General features: G+C 33.7%; 1 protein-coding gene across 6 annotated transcripts in view; it reads right to left on the bottom strand.

The window, feature by feature from the left end:
• The window catches only part of Slco1a2 (solute carrier organic anion transporter family member 1A2), a 101,642-nt gene that overhangs the window by 5,405 nt on the left and 70,687 nt on the right, over positions 1 to 25,550 (bottom strand). For all 6 annotated transcript variants that reach the window (XM_013153193.3, XM_063238329.1, XM_013153192.3 and 3 more), the window contains 9 exons: positions 21,128 to 21,274; positions 17,780 to 17,878; positions 16,782 to 16,991; positions 15,099 to 15,263; positions 13,633 to 13,828; positions 11,679 to 11,844; positions 8,866 to 9,038; positions 3,869 to 3,933; positions 3,246 to 3,363 (listed from right to left, as the gene is read on the bottom strand). In XM_013153193.3, the coding sequence (XP_013008647.2) occupies positions 3,246 to 3,363; positions 3,869 to 3,933; positions 8,866 to 9,038; positions 11,679 to 11,844; positions 13,633 to 13,828; positions 15,099 to 15,263; positions 16,782 to 16,991; positions 17,780 to 17,878; positions 21,128 to 21,274 (1,339 nt within the window). The remainder of the gene's footprint in view (positions 1 to 3,245; positions 3,364 to 3,868; positions 3,934 to 8,865; positions 9,039 to 11,678; positions 11,845 to 13,632; positions 13,829 to 15,098; positions 15,264 to 16,781; positions 16,992 to 17,779; positions 17,879 to 21,127; positions 21,275 to 25,550) is intronic.

Genomic DNA, 25,550 nt, shown 5'->3' with positions numbered 1-25,550 from the left:
TTTTTATTTTAATATTTGTTATTAAAGATTTTTTTAAAGGGCAGGAGTCCTGCCATCTGCAGGTTGCACATAAAATACCAGGGCTAGCATGTGCGTGCGTGTGTGTATGTGCACGTACGTGCACAGGCGTGTGTGTTTTAATGTGTCTTTGTAAGATTTTGGTAACATGATAATGCTGGATTCATAGAATTCGTGTGGAAGGTCTCCTTCCCTTTCAGCTCTATGGAATGATTTGTGAAGATTTGTTGTTAATTTTTTAAGAGTTTTTTGACATATAGAAGAGAGGCCATCTGGTCTTAGACTTTTCTTTTTTTTTTTTTTTTTTTTTTTTTGACACTGTCCCTTCCTCAGATTCAGTGATTGTTATTAGTTTACTCAGGATTTTACATTCTCCCACTTCAGTTTGGCTGTATCATACGTGTTCACAAATTTTTCCATTTTTTTAGAATTTTCAAATATTTTAGCATAAGGTTTTTCAAAATAATCCCTGGTGATATTTTGCATTTCTGTGGTATCAATTGTAAATCTTTTGAATTTCTGTTTCTGTTATTTGTGTTCCCCTTATATAGACAGGTGGATATAGAAACAGACACATAGATATATCCTCCTCTCCTCTCTCTTTCACTCTCTTTTTGGTGTAACGTTATGTCAATATTTTTATCTTTTTGAAGAAACCACAGTTTGTTTCACTTGCATTACTAAATTCTTTTAGTCTCTATCCATTTGTTTCCGCTTTGATCTCTTCTTTTTCATAGATTTTTTTTTTCAGTGCTGGGACTTAAACCCAGGGCCTTATGCATGTTAGGCAAATGTTCTACCACTGAGCCACTTTCCCAGCCTTTCTGTGTCTTTACTTCTGTTATTTTTGTGTTTGGTGTTGTAGGAAAACTTGAGATGCATCGTTAGTTTGTTTATTTGAAATCTTCCTTTTTTGTATAATAAACTTCCTTCAGAGTAGTGTTTTTACTGCATCCTGTGGGTTTTGGTATGTTGCTTTTCATTTTTTTAACAAGAAAATGTTTAATTTCCCTTCTGACTTTGTGAATGACTCACTGTTCAAAAGTGTTATTCAGTTCCCATTCATTTTTACATTTTCAAAAGTTTCTGTTATTGAATTCTGGTCCTATTTCATTTGGATGTCAAAAAGATGCAATGTGTGATTTCATTTTTAAAACATTTTATATTTATTTTGGGGACTTACTATATGGTGATCTGTTCTAGTGAATATTGGATGTGTTGATGGAAAGAAATGTACCCTGCATCTACCTGATGAAATGTTATATCTGTCGAGTCTATTTGAACTATAGTGTAGCTTAACTGATGTTTCGTGATTTATTTTTGTCTAGGTAATCTATCCACCGGTGAGGTAGGATACTGAAATCTCCCATGACTATGGTATTGGAGTCTATCTCTCACTTTTAATAATCTTTGCTTTATAAAATTGAATGTGTCAATATTATGTATGTATATTACATATACTGTATATATTATATATATTTGTAGTTGTATCTTGATAAATTGCTGCTTTAATCATTACATAGTGACTTTTCCATTTTTCTTGTGAAGTTTATTTTGTCTCTTTTACTGCTACATGTTTTAATTTCATTTTCTTTAAATATTTTTTATCATTTCACTTGCAGTCTTCCTGTTATAATTTAGAATTTTAATGTCCCACAGAAGTCATGCGTTGAAATCTTAGTCCACTGATGATGGTGCTGTTGGAAAGAGATGGAAACTTTGGAATCAGGGTTTAGTGGAAAGATGTTAGGGTACTGAGGCATGCTCTTGGAGCACATACTGAGATGCCAAAAATAAACCTTTCCACCTTATAAATTATTTTTTCAGTGTTTTGTCACAGATGAGGAAAGCTGACTAACACAGAAAATTGGTACCAAGAAGTGGTGTCATTTTAGCCTCAGAGAAAGTGCTGTATGACTCTCTGAGGGTGAAACTGAAGTTGCCATAGACACCCTAGGAGGTTAGAGATCCCAGGAGCCTGAAACACCTGTTGAGGTAGAAAGTGTAAGTGGAGCCAGCCTAAGAGAGAGAGAGTGTGTCGTAGGAGAGAGGTTGCCCAAGCCTCATCAGCAAGTTAACCCACTGTTGAGTTCACAGCTGACTGAACTTATAGGAGGCCTAGCTGGTGGGATGAGTCATGGGGTTGTCTCACTAGAGACTGTGTCTGATTCCTGGCTGCTTTCTCCTCTGTTCTATCCTTGTTCTCTGCTTTCCAGCTACCGTGCAGTGAGCAGTTTTGCACCACTATGCCTTGCTTCCATGATGTTTCTGTCTTAGTGCCAATGAATCATGGACTCACACTGAATCAAAAGAAACCTCTCCCCCCTTTAAGCTGCCAAAGTTAGTTATTTGGAAAGCCAGCCAACACAAACTCTCCAATCTTCAGTTTCTGAGGGCAGCACCCTCCACTCCTCTCTGTGTGTCACCCTCTCCTTTTCTAAAGTACAGTGTTCTCAGTGGGTTTATGTCAGAGTCACTGTCTTGAGACCGCTTTGGACCAGGCAGCAGCTGGCTATTCACTGAGCCAGTGCAGTGGAATTTTTGGTAGAATCTGAGAAATAGGAATATGTAAGGGTTTCAAACCCACAAAGAAATCCAAAATCAGTCAACGGGCCCTTCTTGAGATGGCTCCTTGTTATGAAAGGAGTCTGGAAGTTTACTGAGATATGATGTGACCTTTTCTAAAGCCAGTCTACTGTGTAAATTTGACTGCAAACCCCTAATGCTTAAAAATTAGTAGCTAGGATTGCCATCATCCACACTGATAAAGTTTGCTACTATTCTTTCTTTCACACTTAGCCCTGCTGAAGGGAGACTTTCCTTCCCCTAGATATGCAGATGTTTCTGCAGGTGCTGGGATATTTTGTTTCTCTTACTACCAATGTGATTGTTCCATTTCTCTGAAATTCATAAGGTTCCACTTTTCTTTGCGAATTTTCAAGTTTCTCCTGTGATCACCTTAATGTACACCTAAATGAAACACCTGTTTTTCATTTCTTCCTTGTGAAGAATCAGGTGAATAATCCATGCCTCTTTCCAGACTTCTTTCTCCCTCTCTTAAATATTCTGAAAACTTAGGTAAGAAAAGCCCCTTATATTTATCATCTTTGGAATCATGGAAAAATACAAACCTAGTACAGAATGAAGTTATAACATCAGTATATATTTAGAAAACAAAGTCAAAGATATTGACACTTTACAAAGAAATTCTGAGAAAATATCTTTACCTGAAGTTGGCTGAATCATAAATCCTGCATGCCCCTGGCTTACCACATTTCAAAGTTCCCCAATGTAAACAGATAGAGTCCACTAAAGCTCCAAAATATATAGGTGCTGGGATGCCAGCTACAATTAAAACAGCAAGAAAAAGACATCAATGTAAAAATGAAGACTCATAATTTGAAAAATTCCCCATTTGTATACCAAAATACAAAGTTAGTGTTTTGTTTTATTTCTAGAAATTATATTATTTTTACTGTAACACTTCTAGATTATAAAGGATGTTATGATGAATAACAGACAGCAAAATTATTGACAGCATAAAATATTGAATTAATGATTCTGAGTTTTGTACATTTTTTGAGTCATCATGTGTATATTTTCTTTAGCTAAATCATTCCCTGTTCATTTGTTTTTAAGTCAGCAGATGAAAAGTACAATTAAGCTTAGATAGGACTGTTTCAAATGAAAAGGACAAATTCTCCATTTGCTTTTACTTTATTGTCATATTGATTATAACTGTTTACAAATAGAAGGGCTATTTGGTAGATTCTTTTCTGAGAGAATTATTTTATCTTGTAAGTATTTAATACTGCTCTGATATGATGTTGGGAAAAATAACTACTCATACCAAATATTCTTGTGCAAAACGTATGTAATCCCACACCAAGCGACTTCTCTTCAGACTTGATGCACCTAAAATAAATTTAGAAGTGAAAATTTTAAAATGACCACAGTTTCTTAAAAGGACTGTTTCCATGCTACTGGAAGCTGTGTATATTAGAAGATATACTTATGCTCAGGCCTTGGTTTTGTAAAATATGATTATCCAGCTTGAAACCTACACGGAATTCACATTTCCGCTACTGGTATTTTACCCATACATTTCTGCATGTTCATTTTCCACCAGAAGTTAGCAAAGAAGAATGTACTTCATATGGATCCATTTCCATCTCAGTATCATTGTCTTGAGAGTTCTTGACTCAAATGGTTAAACCTGTGGCCTAAAACAAAGTGATGCACTCCTCTCTATATTCAAATTATTCATATAAAGGAAATATAAGAAATTTGATCACTTATATAGATAATTAGAAAAAAGAAAGCGATAATAAAATGCTTCCCAAGAAACATGATTTTTAAAAATCACAATGCAAACCTATTTTAAGTGACTTAGTACACTTTTAAGAGTTGCAGAGATTTATCTATTCCTTCTAAATATTCTTTTATCTTTTCATTGTTTCCTGAAATTCATTTATGCAGAAATAAAAATAGTAAGACTCCAACAGTATTTTTGATATCCTCCCACACACCTTTGCCACCAGCATGCCTATCTGTTTGAAAAATTCACTTTGAGAACATCTCTGTCCTATTATTTCTTCCCTAATTAATTCAAATCTGAGGTAATAAAAGCAGGATTACTCACAAAAGATTGCCATACATTTTTAAGAGAAACTACACTTTATTGATGTTTTTATGGTAGAGATATTTTACTAGATAGAATAATTCAACTTACTCATAAAGTGAGGCATAGTTGATCAGAGGCTTCCTGACAGAAAAGTTACTTAGACATCAGTAATTTTACTCAAAATGCAGCATAACGTTCTTGATCACTTAATTTCCTCTCAATGCTGACAATAGGGCTTTTAATTTTTACTGAAACATTTTTCTTTCTATTCTTTCCTTTCCATAGCATTTTGTCATCTCACAGAAGCAGGAAGTCTTGATAATTCATGAACTATAAATAGTTTAAACTGTTCTCCAAGATTGGTCATTACTCGACATTGACAAAATCGTCAATCTGTAAAATATGGGATTCTGAAAGAAATTGTTTTAAATTCTTTGAAAACGGCAAACAAATCTGGGCATAGTGACTTGTGCCTATTATGTTTATACTTTCAAATGCTGAGGAAGAAGGCTTCCAAGTTCACACCCAACCGAGGCAATTTAGCAAGACCATCTATAAGAAGGGCTGAGGTTGTAGCTCAGTGCAACATCCCTAAGTTTATTTCTCAGTTCCAAAAGACAGGAAAAAGGAAAATATATGTAGCTGGTGCACCCCTCTAGCATCATGATGTGAGATTTTGTGATATTTGAGAAAATGAATAGGTATGTGTATAAAAAATCCCACAAGTTAAACTGTGTAATGTGTTCTTGGAAAAAGTGGGGAAGACAGTCATGGTACAAAGAAAATTGAAGGCATGAATACGAATATGTCTTATTAGGGAGTAGATATAAACATTTGTCCAAGCAGATGTTAACTATATGTATGTTTTGCTTAGTGAATATGTTAGCCATCTGCAAAATGCAACTTCCGTAGATTAGTGGTACAGCCAATGCTTCTCAGACATGAGGTTTGGAGTTGAATCACCAGCATCATGCACTCAAGACAAATGTAATTTTGATGATAGCAGAAAATCCCTGCTGAATTCAGTCAAAAGAAAAAATTACAGAGACAGCCTTATCTCAGTAGCACAATACATATAAATTCAACAAGACTAGGAAATCAAACCTAGCAAATTGTTTATGAAGGGAAATTGAAGGTTAAAAGAAGGAAAATCATAGAACAGCCATAAATCACAAAAAATAGAATTATAGTTTAAAAAGAAGCAAAACAAATTCCTTAAGGAAAATATCAAAAAAATAAATAACAATAATAATGAGTTACGGTAATACATAATGATCAAAATAAACAAATGATTCAAGAATTAAACTCAAATATGTGACTAAAGAATATCAGAGCAAGCCTAAAAAGGAGGAAAAGATATAAGAACAGAAATGAATAAAATACATATTAACAGAAATCCAAACTAGGAAAAGAATAGAAAATGTTCAATCTATTTTACTCATAAATACACATTCCAAAATTTTAAGTAAAACAGTACTCAAAGAAACTGTATAAAATATATTATTAACATATTTTCTCAGCTATGCAATTTTTAATATCAGAAATCCATCACTTTATTCCTCTAAGCTAAAAGATCTAAATGCAATACCACCATGATACCTAAATGTGTTTACAGCTCCTGGTTGAAGACCTAAGAAAAATTTAACAAGTTAAGATACGTATAATTAGTAAATACACAGAGAGATGGAAAATCTGCATATAAATCTTAACATTGACAAATCATTACACTAAATTAAAAATGGTGCTGGGTGAAAGTAAATTTCTAAAAAAATCAATGACATATCAATTAATAGTTGAAGTTTTCATTGGCAAGCTTCCCTTCTTAAATGTGGCTACACCACAACATCAGTTGTACCTTGGGTTTTTAAAAATATTCAGTACTCTGGAGGTTAAAATGTGAGTCTTCAGAGGAAGTAGGTATATGTCAATAAGGGTGCTCAGTCCAATCCAACATATCTTTGGCCACTCTCCAGATAGCACCCACCTACTCTACATCAGGAAAACCCCAGGGAATCCCCTGGCTATATATAAAAATCAAGAGAGTCTAAAAAGGATTCATTTTTTCTCCTTGTTTTGTAGATGAAAATCTCAATTTCCCTTATTCCTTTAGAGTATATTTTTAAGCACTGAAAGTTGTTTGACCCTCATACTCAGAAAGGGCTGTTTAATACTTGTATCAACCTGTAAATGGCCTAGATATCTCCTAGAAGCAAAATAAAATACAGCGGAAAATGATAACTATAGTACTATTTTACAATTAGAGTTGTACTGTAAGAGAGGGAAATGGTCAGGGTGTCTTATGCTCAGACTTTCTTAGCACTGAGAAAATGATCCTAAATTGAATTCCAGGTATAGGTGTAGACCAATAAAAACCTGAATACCTCTGGTCCTTAAGAAAATCTGAACCATCTACCATTACTGAGCCTGAAGTTAGTTTCCTTTTTCTTTTGTGCCCTCAGGAAGAAAAATAAGCTCTTCAATTACTTTAAATTGTTAAGCATTATTGCAAATAGGTAAGTAGTACCTAAAGTAAAATAGTTAAAATTAATCTCCAGTCTCCCTTTAGAGGGAACAGTTATGTGTGACTATAAAAATCTGGCAGCTGCAATAAGATAAACTGTCAGTTTCTAGGTCCCATCTTAAAAACATTGTTTGCTTTCAGAGGCATACAAAGTTTTTAAAAGATTTTTTCTTTTTTTCCCTTCTTATTCTTAATGAAAGTGATCTCTGTTAATTGACGACCTCCAAAAAAAGTTCTGAGTAATTTTGTTTTAATTTTTTAAATTGAAAACCTAAATATTGTAAAAGGATAGTTAGTTACTTTTCTCTCCCTTCTGGGACAAAATATTCCACAGCCAAAGTTAAAGATGGAAAGGTTTGTTTAGCTCACAGGTTGTAGAGATTTCAGTCCATAATCAACTGGCTCCAAGACATGCTGGTGTGACAGAGGGGCAATAGTTCATGAATTAAAAGACAGTCAATGAAACAAGAGAAAAAGAGAGGAGCAAGCCTCTTTTTCTCCCTTATACTGTATGCAGGCTACCTGTCCTAGAGTGAGTGTAACACTCACACCCCCAATCTCAGCACTATACAATGAACAAATCACAAATGAGATTCAGCTGCCTCTGAGAAGCCTATCCCATCATTAACTCATGAAGTTTTGGGGGTACATACAGACACAAACCATAACAGTCATTGTAGTTCAGCTTGGCTAAATATACCTGAGAGTACACACTGATTTAAATATAATCATCTTGGTTATGTTTGTCTGTCTGTTCAATGTGTGACCAGTTAGAGCACATACAGTTGCTTTCTTTAAAAACTATTGTTTGATCTCAACAGTTTTCCCACCAATATTGTATGTGATTTTTCCCCAGTTGATCTACAGAACACTCTAAAATTGTATCAAAATTTACTTATGTATATAAGCTACACTGTGAATCTATTTTAAAGACAAGTTTACAGAGTTAAAAATATATAAGCTTAATACATGTAAAGTAACTACTATCAAAAACAATATAGCAACTTAGCAAATAATTATATGATAGATGATATATAATTATATGACATCTATCTTTTATAAAATAACCACAAAATTAGCTGGAAAAGACAAAAATATGGAAAAATACAAATAGACATCTTGAAGTAGAAGCCTCAATAACTAATGCAGAAATAACCCAAAGATGTGCTCAAACTTACTACGTATCACATACAAAAAATCCATGAGCCACCATTCCATACATATTGGAATAGGCAACATGAGAAAGTTAGATAACTCAAAGTTTTAGTGAGGCTATACGGGGACGGGAACACTTGCACAGTGGGATGAGAACAGATCATAAGAAATTTTCATCTGTGCATTTCCTTATGAACTGGAACAAGGCCTACAGCTCACTCCCAGCCTTGTGGATATAAAAGTATATGTATACAACATTGTCACATTTTACAGATGATCTCTTTTTGTCCTAAACAGTGTGAGACCCACTCACTTTGCTCAAAGAAATAAGGAATGCTTTAGAAGAAAATGTCTTCTCTGTTTAAATAGCTTACTTTAAAAGTATGCATCATTCAACATTTAATGCAAAACCCTGAGTAAATGTCATATTTGAGCACAGAATTCTTACATACCAAAAGGTACAAGTAGCTTTTCTTTTTTAAAGGAAAAAGTTACACTACTAAGTGCACTATGAAAGGCATTTAAAGAAAGAAAATGATTCTTTTACCTCAGGAGAACCATATACCCAGGAATGGCAGCTAAAGAATAAATGAAACTGCTAACGGTTGACAGGATTAAGAAATACTGAAGCATCATGGAACATTCATAGCCTTTGTAGCACAGCCCGAGCACTGCAGATGCGTTTCCCGATGTTTGAATGCAGCTACAGTTTTTGAACACCTGTTAAAAAATAATAAATTATTCTATCTAAATAGGAAGAAAATTTTGAACACAAAATCAAAATATTTTCCACATATCCAGTTGGATCAAGAGAGAGGTTGCTGGGGCTGGGGTGTAGCTTGGTGATAGAGTACTTCCTTAGCACGTCTGAGGCTGTGTGTGGATTTGATCCCAACACCTCTCCTGCCTACTCACACACATGTGCACACACGCAAAGATGGAGACTGTTTATTCTCCTTACTCTCAAGTCCTTTATGGTGTATCTCAGAATTATATGATAAAACAAAGTACAAGAGAGTAATTTCAAAAGTCTGGTATTTTTTTCTAAATATATAAAAAATAAACCTGCACTAGCTTAATTATCCACAAAACACATGGCTTTTTAATGAAAAAAAAAAGTTTTCAACAACACTGTGAAAAATAATCTATTTCAGAGTTCTTACTTGTAATATGAATCTTTTTCTTTTGTTTTGCTTGTTTGTCTTTCCTAGGAATTGAGCTCAAAACTTGCCCTTGCCAGGCAGGCACTGAGTCATGTCTCTGGCCCAATAGGAAGATATTTACAAATGAAAAATCTTTGTCACAGAGGGGATTCAACATGGATGAATAGAGGAAGAGGTATATTGCAGTTACTCAGAGAAAATCGCCTAAAAGCACAAATAATTGGAAGAAGGTGGAGGATAACTATCCTGATACCAATATCAATCTGAAATTAGAAACTTATGGATCAAACAAAACATAGGAGTTTATAAAACAGCAGTGCAGCACTTAGGTATTCTTGTGGTAAATCCTCCTCCACACAGAGCAGGAACCATCATTCTGGGAAATTCCAAAAAACTGATGGCTTCAATATCACAGTAAATTCAAGCCATAAAGGATAAATTTAGGAAATAAGGTCCCTCAACACTTTTGTCATTCTCCAAATAGGGATGCCAGGGTTTTTGTTTGTTTGTTTGGGTTTGTTTTGTTTTGTTTTTGAGCCACAGTGGCTAACTGGGAACTCCTGTGATAACAAAATTAAGGACCAATCCAAAGAATGGGCAAGAAATTTTTGTCAGCTATCCTTCAAAGAATCTGCATCTAGAATGTATAAAGAACTCAAAAACTAGATCTCCCAAATTTAAAGACCCAGTCCAAAAATGGACATTTGAGATGAATAGACATTTCTCAGAAATGGAAATGAAATACATGAAAAAATGTTCATCACTCATCATTTGAGTGATACAAATCAAATAACACTGAGACTGCATTTCACTCCAGAAAGAATGGCTATTCTCAAGAAACCAATGAATAACTAATGCTGGTGGGGCTGTGGGAAAAAATGAACCCTTTTCCACTGTTCTTGGGAGTGTAGCCTTGTTCAGGCACTGCAAAAATCAGTGTAGGAATTCTTCAAAAAAGTAAAACTAGAGGTTCTGTTTGACCTAGCTTTACCTTCTTAGTATCTTCCTGAATAAGTTGAAAGCATCGTACCAGTGACATACACACACCCATATTTGTAAAGACAGAGTTTGTAATAGCTAAAGTTGGAAACAGCGAAAATTCACGTCAACTAATAAATGGATAAAGAAGATTTTTAAATATATGTATACCAATGGTTGACTACTCAGTCATAAAGAAGGATAGACTTGAAACATTTCTAGGTAAATGGGTGCACCTTGAGACCATGTTCTTAAGTGAAATAAATCAGACACATGGGTAAACTACTGCATTGTTTTTCTGATATAAGAAACCAAAAGTAAAAATAAGACCAAAATGTATACTAGGTACTGTGAAATAGGAGGAAGATGTGTGAACGGGAAGGAGAATTAGGGAGTGGGGGCAGGGAGGAAGGAAAAGAAAAAAACTAGAAGGAAAAATTCAAAATGAAGGTATTATAAATAAAAAGGGGAAATAGGGTTGAACAGAGTATAGGGGAACGAAAAAAAAATGCAAGACATACCGGGTAGAGGTACAAATTATGATGAGTGTGATCATTGTATATGTCTAAAATGTACCAATAAATTTAATTAAAATATCAAAAAATCTTCCTCACTAAAAATACAGTTTATTAAAAAACCAGAGTAAAGTCATTTGTCTTAAAAATACTTTATATAATATATGTAAATTACTTTATGTAAGACTTACCAAAAATCAAAATTTATATTCTACTTTGACCTTCAACCAAATTTATATTTTACTTTGAACAGCAAACAGCTATGTAGGTATTGTGACAAATCTCCTAAACTTCAATGTGTGTATGTCTAAATCTGTTTGTTAAAAATAAAAAAAAAAAACTATCACATTGTGAAGAACATCACACGCAGATTCACAGAAAAAATACAACAATTAGTTGGATAATTGATATCAAAACATCCAATTTTATGTTAAAGACAAAAATTGCTCTTTTCTTTAGTATTTTAACCTACATCATTTGAGGATAAAAGTTTACGCTGCTTGGAAATTACACACCAGTGCTCAAAGGTAGGAAATAAAAGATAATAAATTGCACATATAGAAAGTTATTTAAGGCACCCATAAACAAATTAATCTAGTTTGCAGAAAGAATAATTTTACTTTGGGCAATGTAGCCACAGTGCACACTCAGAAAATGCTAATCAGGTGCACAAAGTTCCGTCACAGAGACCAGAAGGGTGTTACCATGCCCAGTCCAGTTCCAGCAGATGTTTCACAACCAGCAAGGCAAGCTGACATGTAGGATAAACCATTGTCTCCACACACCGGATCCCATATTTTAGTCGGACAGTTGCAAAGTTTATTGCAGTCAGCCAGGACCTCCTTTCCCACATACAAATCTTGTTGAATTCTGAAATGTTTTAAAATGATTCCATGAATTTTGAAGGACTATTCAACTATGATTTCCCCTCCATTTTTTCATCACAATCTCCAATTACTCTCTTCTCTCCAAAACAGAATTAGAAATCTAACCATCAATGTGTGGCCTGAATTATATGCATTTCTGGCATAAAAACTGCCTGCTTCAGGGATCATAGGACCAGTTTTTCCATAATTTATTTCAGAAAAACATATAATCAATAAACAAGTGTGAAGAATTTTTGCAGGTAATATTAGAAATGAAAAAATAAAGGCCTAATTTCTGTCGTAGATTATGGGAGAGCTAACTTCAAGATGAAACCTGTAAGTTCTGTTCATAAAGTAGAAAATGCATTTAGTGCCAGAAACATAGCTTCTAGAGTGAATAAATACATTGTTCTAGTAAAGAAAGTGCCCAATACTTGTAATGATTGAAACAGTCTCATATGGGAGTCTAGACTAGATTCAAATCCTAAGTCTATGACTAGATCACAGTAGCTATGCTCAAAGATGAACACAATCTTTAAAGCTTAAATTTATAACACATATTTTTGTTGGTACTGTTTGCAGTGCAGTAGATTGAACTTGGGGTATGGCATGGAGCTACATTTCAGGGCTCTTTTTTATATTCATTTTTTTGTTGTTTTATTTCGTTTTGACACAGGATCTCACTAAGTTGCTAAGTTGCATAGAGTGAGCTTGAATTTGTGATCCTTCATTCTCCACTTCACAGAGTACAGAGGGGTTACAGGCATGTGCCACTTTGACAGAATAAAAGCCACATTGTTATAGTGCAGTTGAAAAGGTTTCCAACTAACTTCTTTTGTCATTAAATCCCTGTGAATTTTGACTTCTTCTTATAAAATGAAATTAATAATACCTGTCTTAAATGGAGTTTGCAAGACCCAGATAATTTGTATAAAATTACTTTATGATTTTAGGGTTAAGTTGATTCCATCTTATATAAGTTTTAGGGTGTCATTTATTTTAACTGATGATTATCTAAATGTCTTAAAGTGAGATTTTAAAATTCCATATTACAATAGAAAACCATTCTGCAAACCCTCAAATCTAAAATTAAAAGTAAGTCTAAAAGTATTCAGTACTTTAGATTAGCTATAAAAGTGAAATATATACATTCACATGCTAATTAATTTACATATATTATGATCAAATTATGCTAAAATTAAGCCTGCTGTAGAAACAGATAGATCTTCTTTAGATTTTACAGTCAGCTCTTAGGTTTTGTTCAGGTTTGGTTTTTAATTTAGTTTAGTTTAGTTTAGTTTAGTTTAGTTTAGTTTAGTTTTAGTGCCAAGAATTGAACTCACAACCTTGCACTTGCATGTACCAGGCAGGCCGTGTACCACTGAGCTATATCCCCAGCCCTCAACTCTTAGTTTTATCTACTGATGGGTGTATAAAATATATGAATAATTGGTATTTATATATGAATACCAATATGGATACTGGTGCAACTTAAATTAGGGAGTTTTAATTTATACCTTTTAATGTCCAACAAGTTATCACAATGAAAACCACATATATGTACACAGTAAAATCATAAGTTAACTCATCTCTTGATGTTACAAACCACTTTAACAAGCCTAGGTCCTGGATAGATTAATGTAAGATTGACAGAGGGAAGAAAGTTGTAGGACAACCACGGAACACTGCCATTAAAACCTAAACAAATGACTCACTTGTGCACAAGCACTAGAGAAAATGTATTAGTAAGTGCTTGTTGAAAGAATATAACATTCATTAGAAATCAACATACCCTTCATAAGACACAGTTATGCCAGCAACTGGAGAATTATCACAGGTCATGACAAAAGATAAAAAATAGAGAAGGTACTCAAGTATGGACAACCAACACGCTATGTGGGCAGCTTGCTTCACGGTAATCTTGAACCTCTTCATAATTAAACCACCAACGATGTATCCAATGCATATTGGAGGTAAGTTATAAATACCTAAAAATGCAAGTACAGTATTACTTGTAAAGTAACAATAAAGGAACAAATATAATTTTTGTCTAAAACATCTTTGAGAAACTTCTTTCTCATTCTTTAAGAAAGTTGGACTTGCAGTGATTTTAATGCCACCTAGTGACACATCACATACAGAGAAATTTTGAAAAGTTTTGTGGTGTCACAGTGTATTCTAAAAGACTGTTCTTTCTTGTAAGTAGGTATCTCTCTCTCTCTCTCTCTCTCTCTCTGTCTCTCTCTTTGTCTCTCTCTCTCTCTCTCTCTCTCTCTCTCTCTCTCTCTCTCTCACAGTACAGGTAGAAGTAGCAAGTCCAGTTAATAAATAATTCACTGCTTTCTATTCTGTACCATATATATATATATATATATATATATATATATATATATGATATGCAGTTATTTATCCCCATTTTGGTTACTAAGAATTTGACTAAAATTTGAAAGATCACTTCATTGAGTCTCTGGCAACTTGTATTTTGCTTCCACTGACTAGCACACTTACTTCTAGCTATTCTCACCCATAAAAAGGGTGGGGGGAGAAGGGAAAAATAGACCTAAATGTATGTCACTTATGCAATGCCAGTATCTAGCTGACAGTATTATATTCTTGGAAGATGTTCTTAGCTATCCATTACAGACTCTTGTATCATTATTTCTGATTTATTGTATCTGAGATAGGGGATCAGATATCCAAAATTTGCATAGCATCCTAGATAATATAGGTACAGGTAACATTCAAGAGTCATTTTCAAAAGAGGAAAACTTTCTAGGAAAAACCTCAAAGTAGTATATAATCACTAGGGTTACTGTAATAACAGGAAAAGTGGACTGTCTGCAGACACCTAAAGGACACTATGGAATTAACTTGGGAGGAATATACATTTCATGAACTGAATCCAAAAGAGTAAAATTGGAGTAAAGTGTTAAATCTTAATAATTTAATTCTGCATTCTTTTCCAAATTGATTATTTCTTAAAAATTGAGCACTATTGCATTCCCTAAAATTTCCATGAATATTATACATTTACACTCTGCTTGGAGACAAAGAAGAGAGAAGAAAGGATATTTCTAGAAATTTTCCTTCCATATTCTTTTTTATTTTCCTTGAAGAGTAGGAGGAGGATATTTATCAAAAATAAAAATGTCCTAAAAGACTTGATTTTAGGAGTTTTGTAGTTCCACCATCATATTGCCTACCATTTCATGGGAGGCAAAGAAAGTAAGCTACTAAACCAGACAAAAACAAACATACCAATGAGAAAGATTGCTTCTGAAGTTGATTTTCCATACTGCTGTTCCAGATATTTAGGCATGAAGGAGAACATATTAACAAATGCATTGAACTGCAGCACACTTATAAGTATGAAAAGCATGTAAATTGGATTGCAAGAGAGACTTTTCATGAATGGTAAAAAATCTGAAATAAAAGGACAACACCATCAGACTAATACGGTACTATAGTCTATGTGCATTTTCTTAAATCATCAGGTTCCCTCATGGACTGTTTTAAAAGCATGTATGTTTGTTAATTCTCTTTACTGCTGAGAAGCTAAATCATTGTTTTGCTAGCTTCTGAAAGGTAGTGATGCAATGAAGTAAATAAGAATTAGAGGACACAATTTTGCCTTTTCTATGCTATTAAAGATGATCAGGTACATAGTAGAAGACAATTGTGGAAACTTTTCAAAGTACTTGATTAATTTATCTCCCAGACCACAGTGTTACATGTTACAACCCTTTATAGGAGCATATTAGCTCTTTAAGAACTATTAATCATAATGCTGAGAACTTTCAAGATTCCAAATTAGTTTCAAATAATACCAAGAACTATTAAATTATGTTTTGAGTATGTTTGTAATTATTAACGAAAATTCTGTGTAAATCAATAATTGTAGCTTAACAATGATAGTGGAAATTGTAACATCAACAATGAAAATACAACAGTGGTAGAAATAATAATACTGTTGTATGCCAGAATTCCTTTTATCTTTATAATAAAAATATCATTATTATTCCCATCTTATAGATAAGTAAATAGCCCCTCTCCACTCTCTAAATAAAACAATCTAATAATTCCAGTGCCCAGGTGATGTTTCATGTTATCTCAGACATCTTGAGAATACCACAGAACTTCTAGGTATCAGTAATTTTTGAAATTTCCTAGGCGATTAAAAGTACATCAAGTTGGAGAATCAGTGTTCTTCAATAATAAATACTTAGACTGTTTTAGATTCCCAGAGAAACATAAATTATGCCTTGAATTTTGATTAAGAAACTATGCTAACAACAAAGCAAAACAATAACAACAGTAACAACAAAAGAAGACCAATATGTTACTTGAAATATGTGTCTACATTTACTGGAAAATTTCTATAGGTCAAACTTACTTGTATCTCAAAATCTAAAGCGATATATTTCTTTTTATATTTTTTATTTGAGAAACAGCTTGTCTTTTAAAATTATTACTGATCACTATTTTAATGTAGTGAACCATATCATCCCTCACATTCTCTTTTTCTGTCATAACTTCCAGGTAAATTATACCTAAACAAAACTTTTGAGGATACAACTACTCTACCGATTAAATCAAATGTGTATTTCTCTATTATGATCATTGGTTTGATTTTATTAATTTTTCAAAATTATATTTGTCGTCTATGAAATAGACTTTTTAAGCAGATGGAACCACATATATTTGTTTGAATGTTCAGCCAGACTTAAAATTTTACACAAACAACAATCTAATTCAGTTTCCAAATTGTATCACTTTTCTTCAAGTAAGAAGGCGCGTGAAATCAATAGGTTGGATATTATTGACTGGAACTATTAATGGCAAATTGTTTTTAAGACAGAATCGCATAGTGTACGGTTCAACTAAAGTATAGACTCATCTACATAAAACAAAATGTAGAGTATTTAAAATGTTTATTTTTACCTTTAGTGATGCCCTGATTTTCCTTCTTCAATTTTTCCTCTATGTCATTTTTAATAATGTCAGGATTATCCTCTAATCCTTCCTTTGGAAGTGTTTTAGGCAGAAAGAAAAAAGGAATGGCAGTGAGGATATTCACTCCTGCACAGATCAAAAAGCCAAACCACCATGCACCAACCCAACGAGTATCAGTGGGAGTTATGGTCAGATCATCTGTGAAAAAATACATGCATGTTTATTAGCTCATATCATTATTTCCTGTATGAGTTATTGAAAGCTATTAAAATTCTCAAGTTTTACATGAGTTTAGAATTTGTACCTCTGCAGACATTTGTAAAACTTATCACTGGGTACCAAGTTAATGTGAAATAGGAGGGAATAGTTCAAGAGTGCTTTTGAACAACTGAATAACTGTCAATAATAATTATGCACAGTATATTTCAGGAAGCTAAAGATTTTGAAAGCTTTTGCCATAAAGAAATGATATATCTTTGAGGAAATAGACATTATTAACCTGCTGAAACATTTTTGATACAATGTACTTGTATCAAACCATCATATCTTACACCATTAATATATACAAATGTTTTATGAGCCAGTTAAATCATTTTGAAGTGTATTTGATAATATGTCACATTGTTATATTGTCCAACAATAAATTATTCTTTTTACTATAATTTGGAAAGCATGTATAAGCTGGTATTTACTAAATAACAGAAAGATTTATTTCCTTATTCATTAGTGATCATGTGATTAATATAAATTAAAACCTATGTGCTTACATCTTTTGAAACCAAAATATAGTTGAGATGCAGTAAAAAGATCAATGGATTTTGAATCAGGTCAACATTTTATCTGGTTCATCAGTTTACTCCATTTGTTGCTGAGATAGTGATAATCTACCCAAATGATGATCAAATAAGGCAGTGATTATATATGGTGATATATCTATTTCTTTTTGACATACTTCAGATACCATACACAAGATTTTATTGAATTACCTGTATTTACAGACCCAGTGTCTACATAAATGTTGGCACAAAATGATGCTAACAAAAGCCCAATCAAAGGACCAATGATAGTTCCTGTTTCTATAAACCCTAAAAGGAAACAAAAATCATAATGTTATAGTTAGAAACTCCTCTCAGAAGTTCTGATTTCACAAAAAAAAACATTAATATTGACTTGTTTTTATGGTGCCTTTTAGCTTTATTTTGATGGTGCTGCTAGCTATTAAACATAATGCCTTATACTAGAAAGATGGCCAACACAGGGATCATATAATTTCTCATGTTCACAATTGGCTGTAATTTGTGTTTTGCTGCTAGGTAGCTTGAAACAGCAGTGGCACATGCATGACTATTCCATGTATCACTGAAGCCCCCAAATCTGCCAGATGGGATAGTCATCATACAAGTGTCACTGGTGGTACAAGGTAGTGGGAACATGTTAAAGCCATCTTTCTTTTTTTTTTTATTTTAAAGAGGGTAAAATTAAACATAAAAAACCAGAACAAAACAGATCATAAGAAACCAATTTAAGAAACTCAGATTTCAAAGCAAGACCACTGGAGATCGTCACTGTCTATCATATCGTCTCTTGTTTTTTCCAAATAGTTGTCCACATCTTCACACACAGTGAATACATACTGAACAATACAGTACTAAACTGATCAGAACAGGATGATGAAGGCATTTTAAGGTCTTCAAGACCAGACAATACGGGAGTTAACAATGGCTGCCATAATTCTCTAGGCCTCTAAGTGTCTTTCAGGCCATAATCTAGTAAAACTGCTAGAATGACACAAGCAATTATACAATTGACAAAGCCATGAGCAAAAAGGAGTATTGATGCTTCCTCTAGCCATATATTTGAAGGACTTCTAAAGCAATGGCATGTTACGGTGAATATCTTGTGAAATATTCCTCAAAAATCTCCCACTCCAAGTCCCCAATTGGCCACTTCTTCCATAGGAAAAATATATGCTCAGCCTAACAGTGCTTCTTGCTGATTTTTCATGATCCTCTTCGTCCCCCACATTTTTATTTGCTATTTTCATCTTTTTCCTCCCTCACTTGGCTTCCTAAACCATGAAATGTCATCACCAGCTATCTTATAAAATCCCTGAAATTCAGAATCTATGACATGTTCTTCATGATCGCTGAACACCCAGTCATGAGCTTCTTTAAATTTTGTCCTTTTTATTTCTGAATCTGTCTTTGCCTTTTGTCTCTGCCTTCTCCAGATTCTATGTGCCGGTCCACTTCACACACATCTCATACTGATACTGATCTCTTCCATCTTCTCTGGAGTCTTGCTCTGCCAATCACTGCCTGTTGTATGCTTTTCCAAGTTCTCTCATCCAATAATTCACATAGCATCTCAGATCCACTCCCTTTCTTTCCTTTCTCTTCATTCTTAGTCTCTTCTTCCTCACCACTTACTCAGTTTGCTCTAACCCTCTCACCTTCTGCTCAGCTCTTGGGGGCACCAGTGATTTCTTTGTCACTAATGTAGTATTTACTTTGCCTCCTCACCCTTTTAATTCTAAGCTATCAGACATTCCTGGACAAGTTCTCTTTTGTCATTTTTCTTTTTCATGTTCCCCCATGAGTACTACTTTGAATTTTCTTCTTCTTGTTTACTCCTGTTATGCTAGAATCACCAAGTATGTATGTATGTGTGTATGTGTGTATATGTATATGTATATGTATATGTATATGTATATGTATATGTATATGTTTATGCATATATTGCTTCTAGATGGGTAATTCTCAATATCTAGCTTTTATGTTCTCCTCTATACCTCAGAGTATATATGCAACTATTTGCTGGATGTATAGCTTGTTGATTTAGTTATTTTATTATACATGCATATATATAGGATATTCTTACAATTATGTAGTTAGTTATTAAATTCGTAAGACCTGTGCTTTTCTCATCTTTGTATGCTGAGAAATTATATTACACATCTGTTTTTTGAGTAAATTAAACATATCATGGAAAAATGTTAATTATTCTCAAAGAATGTTTCCATTCTTTCAGTAGAAGTATGTGAAGAGATTTGAAAGGATTCAATAGAATAAAACATGATTATCGCACAATTAATGAGTGTTCACATAGTGCCAAAATTTATTTAGGTCAATGACTTTGTGATTTTTAAATTTTAATCTATCTCAATTGTATACATGTCTTTGTGCATGCGTGTGTGTGTGTGTGTGTGTGTGTGTGTGTGTGTTAGTGAGGATTGAAAGCTGGACCTTTGTTCTGAGTTACATTCATTACTTCCCTCCTTTTGAATTTTGAGCAGAATATTTCTAAATTGCTCAGATTAGCCCTGTCTTTGTTATCTTCCTACCTGACCCAAAATGATGGGATTACAGGCATGTGCCGTTGCATCCAACTTGTTAATATTTGAGTCTTCTGGTTTTCAAGATATATATATTTACATTAATATAAACTATCCCTGCATTCAAAGTTATAATTTATGACCAACTACAGATGAAATAAATAAGGGCTATAATCAAGTTTTCATAATAAATGAAGACTAGGAGACTGTGAGTCATTAAAAAGTAGAATTTAAATTGACTGAAGCTCAAGTGATACATGGATTTTATAAAGGTAATTTCAAGAAGTATAACAAAAAGAGTGAAGACAGATATTTGTGAAAAATATGAGAAAGTCTGGCAAGAATGATGACATGATCACAAAGGAAATAAGTATAGAAATCTAAAAAGATTAATAGAATCCAATTAATAGATAATGACAAAAGATTAGACAATAAGAAGGCAATGGTGAATATATCATTAAAACAATGTTTGAGAAAGATTATATTGCAGGAGTGTTTATAAGAAATTAACAATACATTAAATATAAAATAAGTAATAAAGGAAAGTAACTTTTGTCCTTTTTGTACCAGGCATCAAACTCAGGACCTTGTGCTTGCCAGGCTGACATTTATGTCATTTAGCTATGTCCCTAGCCCCCAAAAGGCAACTTTTGGTTAAGTAATGAAAACTTGAATAAAGACACACGTGGTAAAAAGTAGAAAGTATTTGAATTTAACGAATATTTTAAGAGAAATTCTTAACTGATAGATATAGTGTGACTTCAAGGAAACAAAAGATTGAGAGGACTCAAAGCGTGCTAGATTCATGTTACCTCCCATAGCAAAAGGTAAATATGAAACCTGGCTTATTTGAGGTTAGCATATAATTGTTCTACTCAGACAGTTTGTGGTGCAGTGTACTTGGCTCATCATTCTGGAAACACGGAATGCAAATAAACAATTTCTACCCTCAAAGAACTTGCTGTCCTGAAATGAAGTTCAAACAAACTTTCAGACTTACCAATATACAATGGTGAGTTTTCAGATTTGGAAAAATCTTCTATATAGGAAATGCCCAAAGGCATGATGGGTGTTTCACCCATTCCTCGTATAATATTTCCCACCAGTACATACACCCACATGAAGGATTTAACTTCTTTCACACACTCTGTTTTAAGAAAAACAAAAGCAATTACACTAGTGCTTTGAAAGTAAAAATTTAGTGACGCTTACTTAAAAGTTGCCTGAATTACACAATGCCTCTGTGACCATGGCCCCTGCTCAGTAATTGATATTACTATGACAGCAATGAAAAACCAGTTCTTCTTGTTGCTTCTTTTATTTTGGAGAGCAGAAAGAATATTTAGATATAAACAAGTATATGTGGTGTACTTAAGCCAGTTCCTACTTAAACAAAAGAGATAATACATGCACCTTTCCATTTAGTGCTTAATGCCAACATATTGGTAGCTTAATAGTATTTATAACACAGAAACTGGCAAACTGCAAAAACCAGTGTTTCCTCCCACCTCTTGAGATTCAGTTTACCAGCAATGTCTGAGACCAGAGTGGTATGCTGTTCCCACAGAACTTTGGGGGAGAAACTCCCACAATACACTCCAAATTATGATCAATTATATATAATTATAAATAATATAATTATAATTTATGCTATGTAAGATTGAAATATGAGTTTCAAAGAAGTTTTGGTCCCGATGACTTTTAACTTCATAAAAAACTAAACCTACCTATCTGGGAAGTAATTACGTTTTGTTTTCCTAAGGACCTACTATATACTGTGATCATCAAATAACTTTTAATTATTTCATTCTAATCACTAGAGCATCTGCTAGTTAGTAGTGTAACTAGACTCAGCCACAAAGAATTGAACAGGACAAAAGGAGATATCTGACAACTTCTCTCTGGATTTTTATCTTTGAGGGGCTTGGCCAAAGAATAAATGGCAAAAGTACAAAGTTTTTAAGAAATAAATGATTAAACAATCAGAAGTCTAGATTAGTAAAGCAGTTTGCATCTGGCTATTGTCTTTCCTCTTTCCTGAAGACAACTCCTCCAACCTTGAGATAGCTCTTTTCTCAAGTTGTTTTTCTTCTGCTCTTTTGATATTCTAAATAAAAGCAAGAGAGATCTCTGCTTCAAGGTTTCTTCTGGGAGTCTCCCTAAAGCTGGATGCTTTCAGTTGAGATTGTTCATCTGGGCCCGTTGGTGACTGAACTAAAACTCATCTCCACATAATCATTCATCCTCTGTGCTGCCACAGTCATGTGCTGTGACAAGTGGTGAGTGACCGGGGTTAGGAATTAGCCATTGCTGCAGATGATCATAAAAGACCAAACTTCCAGGCCTGTGTAAGGAACAACGAAGGATTCAACTCTTCATGTGGGTAAAGAGGGTAGAAATAGCCATCGGATGACCTGGCCTGTTCACAGCGAGGTCAAATGTTAGGTTTATCATCCCAGTGGTCTTTTAATTGTCCAACTGCTAAGTAAGTCGGGGTACTTCAGTTGATTTTCTTTTTGCTCTTTTACATTTATTTCTCCTGCCTTGCCTACTAAATGGATTCAACATTAAGAAGGGAAAGCAATACAAGCAACATTTACAACGTCTCTTATAAAATCTGACTCAAATAAATAAATGGTAGAAAGAGAAAGAGAGAGAGACAGAGAGAGAGAATAAAGGCAACAAAAACTAAGCCAAAAATGTGTGCTAAACTGGGACAATCTATCAAGAAAGTAGAAATTCCTCCTAATATTGTTACAAAGGCTCAAAGGCATGACAAAAATATCTAACAGTGCACTCTGATTAAACATAACTGCTTTATGTTTTGTCTATATGATTTGGCCTAATCTGCCTGTTGAAGTTTGGTAATATAAAGGACATATGTTATATGTGATTTAGACTAATATATATGTTTCACCATATGTGTGTTAATTTTCAGTGACATATTATCATCCAAAAAGTCCAACTTATATGGATTTCTAGATAGATACTCATGGTATTAACCCCATTGCTATTGGTTTACATATCTTACTAGTTGGCTAATTTAACGCATTTGGTGACATGCTTCCTTTTAGGTTTTTAGCCAATTAAAATTTATTTTTTAAATACAATGCTTATTGTTGTCTTTCTGCAATAATTTTTTCATTGGTATTCAAGAGATAAACATAAAAATGGGACCCAAAATCCTATGATATACGGTCAAATTCTTATGATTAATAGTAACAATGTAGAACTTCCAAATAATAGTGTGCCTATTAGGACCACTTTTATAAGAGTATAAATCAAAGCCTTGTTTTCACTGTCTCTGAGTCCAATTTTGGGAAAGACAAATAATTTATTTCTTTTACAATCAAGAGATTACCAGGAAGTTCTGTGCCTGCATTTAATGGGTCCTAGGAGAAAGGGAGACGTGTCCCACTGGATATATGTGTTTTGAGTAGCCTGCTTTACCTACATATTCTATTCTTACAGAAGATATAGAACATCTAAGAACAGTGAAATCAATGCACAAAGAGATAAAACAGATATTTGGAGTGATCAAATAACCTCATTCACCAGCCAAAATAAAATAATTAGGCAAAACATACTATGTCTTGGTTGTCAAGACATTCCTCAACTAGCATACATAAATGCCAATAGTGACTGTCAGGAAGTCCTGACACTCCTTAAATGAAACATTATTAAATATTGCTAACATGACTAAGGCTTGTCAAAATGTGAGGATGGAATCGCATAAAGTCCAAATCTTGCTTTAGCTTTACAGCCCCAAAAATGTTATAATTGTGGCAAAGAGAGACATCTTCAAAAGGATTGCAAAAATAATAAGGTAAAAAGATGAAACCAAGGCAAAAATGCCCTAAATGAAGAAAACAGTATCACCAGGTCAGTCAGTACTGCTTCAAATGTGTTAATGAGGGGAGCCCTATTTCAAAAAGTAAGAAGAAAGACATAACCCGTCATGCCCTGATAAAAACAGGAAGTTAATCTTAAAATGTTCATGCAAAAGTCACCCCAGAGTCACAAGTGTCCACTGTTACAAATCTTAGTTAGTTAAGAAATTGATTTTTAGCTTCCAATTTAAGTTGATATTTTGGTTTAATTAATACGCCTAAAACATTTCTACTGCATTGTGAGTTCTTAAACTTTAATTATAGGGTTAATTTGTCCTCTTGATCTTTCCCGGCACTTAGATAAGAATATTTATTCCAGATTATCTGCAGATCTTTTGGCAAGACAAGCAAATTAAAAATTGTTGTGTTGGAGTTAGTGGTGCATGACTGTAGCCTAGCACTCAGGAGGCTGAGGCAGGAAGATTGCTGTGAGTTTAAGGCCAGCCTAGGCTACATAGTGAGCTCAAGGCCAGCCTGAACAATGTAATGAGATTCTGTCTCAAAGAAACTTAGAAAAAAAAATAAAGTAACAATCTGAGACTAATTAGAGAGAGAGAGAGAAAAACATTTTAAAATGCAAAAGGTCACTCCCAAATTTGTTATAAAAATTTATAGTAAGTAGAATAGGAAATATACATATATATACATATGTATGAATGTAAATATGCATGTATTTATAATAGATATATTTTTGATGTAAGAAGATGCTTGTGTGATAAATTTTTGCCGTACTAAAAATAAAGAGATAACAAAAATGGAAGGTTAATTATGCTGAAAAAAGATTAGTGGGGGATGCAGATTATAGAAAAAATATATATGTTTGGTTATTTTAAGCTTTGCTCTTGTTAGTTTGGTTAAGCATAAATTACTCCTCCTTAAAACATCTTTTTTCTCAAAGATGATTAGAGGGCTACAGCCCTGAATCTATCAGTCATTTTTCCAGATCCCTGTACGTATGCTGATACGGGCTATAACTCTCATTTCTTAAATTCATATCAAACATGAGTTTTTCTGCATGGCTAGAAGACACACCTAGGTTGATCAATGACTAAAAATAAGACAAATCTGCCTCCTGGGAGACTTCCAACCTAATTTATGACACCTTATTGAAAGATCACAAGTGTAGGTAAATATTTTTATATCATTTAATATAATAGTGTTATCATGATTGTTATTTTGTGTTATGTTGTCCTTGACTCAAATTTTCTCTATAAAACTTTATAACTGTTATCTGTCAACATTCTACAGGGTTTCAATGTCTAAAACAACCATAATTGATAAATCAGTTCCCTGATTCAGCCTCTCAACATTGTCACTGATTTCGCCTATGGTATAGAGACTCTACAAGTGATTAAAACTGCTCTTATGCATAATACAAGTGATGAGATGCTCTTTCATGTTCCCTGGACGTCTAATGACGGGAAAGGTTGATTTTCTTAACGTTCCTCCAATTCTGACATGTTAAGGATCTCACTGGGATTCCTCACAATCCCATAAGAAAAGTCAGTGTAGAACAAGCCAATGAGCCCCTCG

The sequence above is a fragment of the Cavia porcellus genome, unplaced genomic scaffold (assembly GCF_034190915.1).
Source record: "Cavia porcellus strain 051 isolate PalLab524CR breed Dunkin Hartley unplaced genomic scaffold, mCavPor4.1 scaffold_27, whole genome shotgun sequence".
Lineage (NCBI taxonomy): Eukaryota > Metazoa > Chordata > Mammalia > Rodentia > Caviidae > Cavia > Cavia porcellus.
Note: the sequence above shows the minus strand (reverse complement) of the source record. Positions and strands in the feature narration are given on the sequence as shown.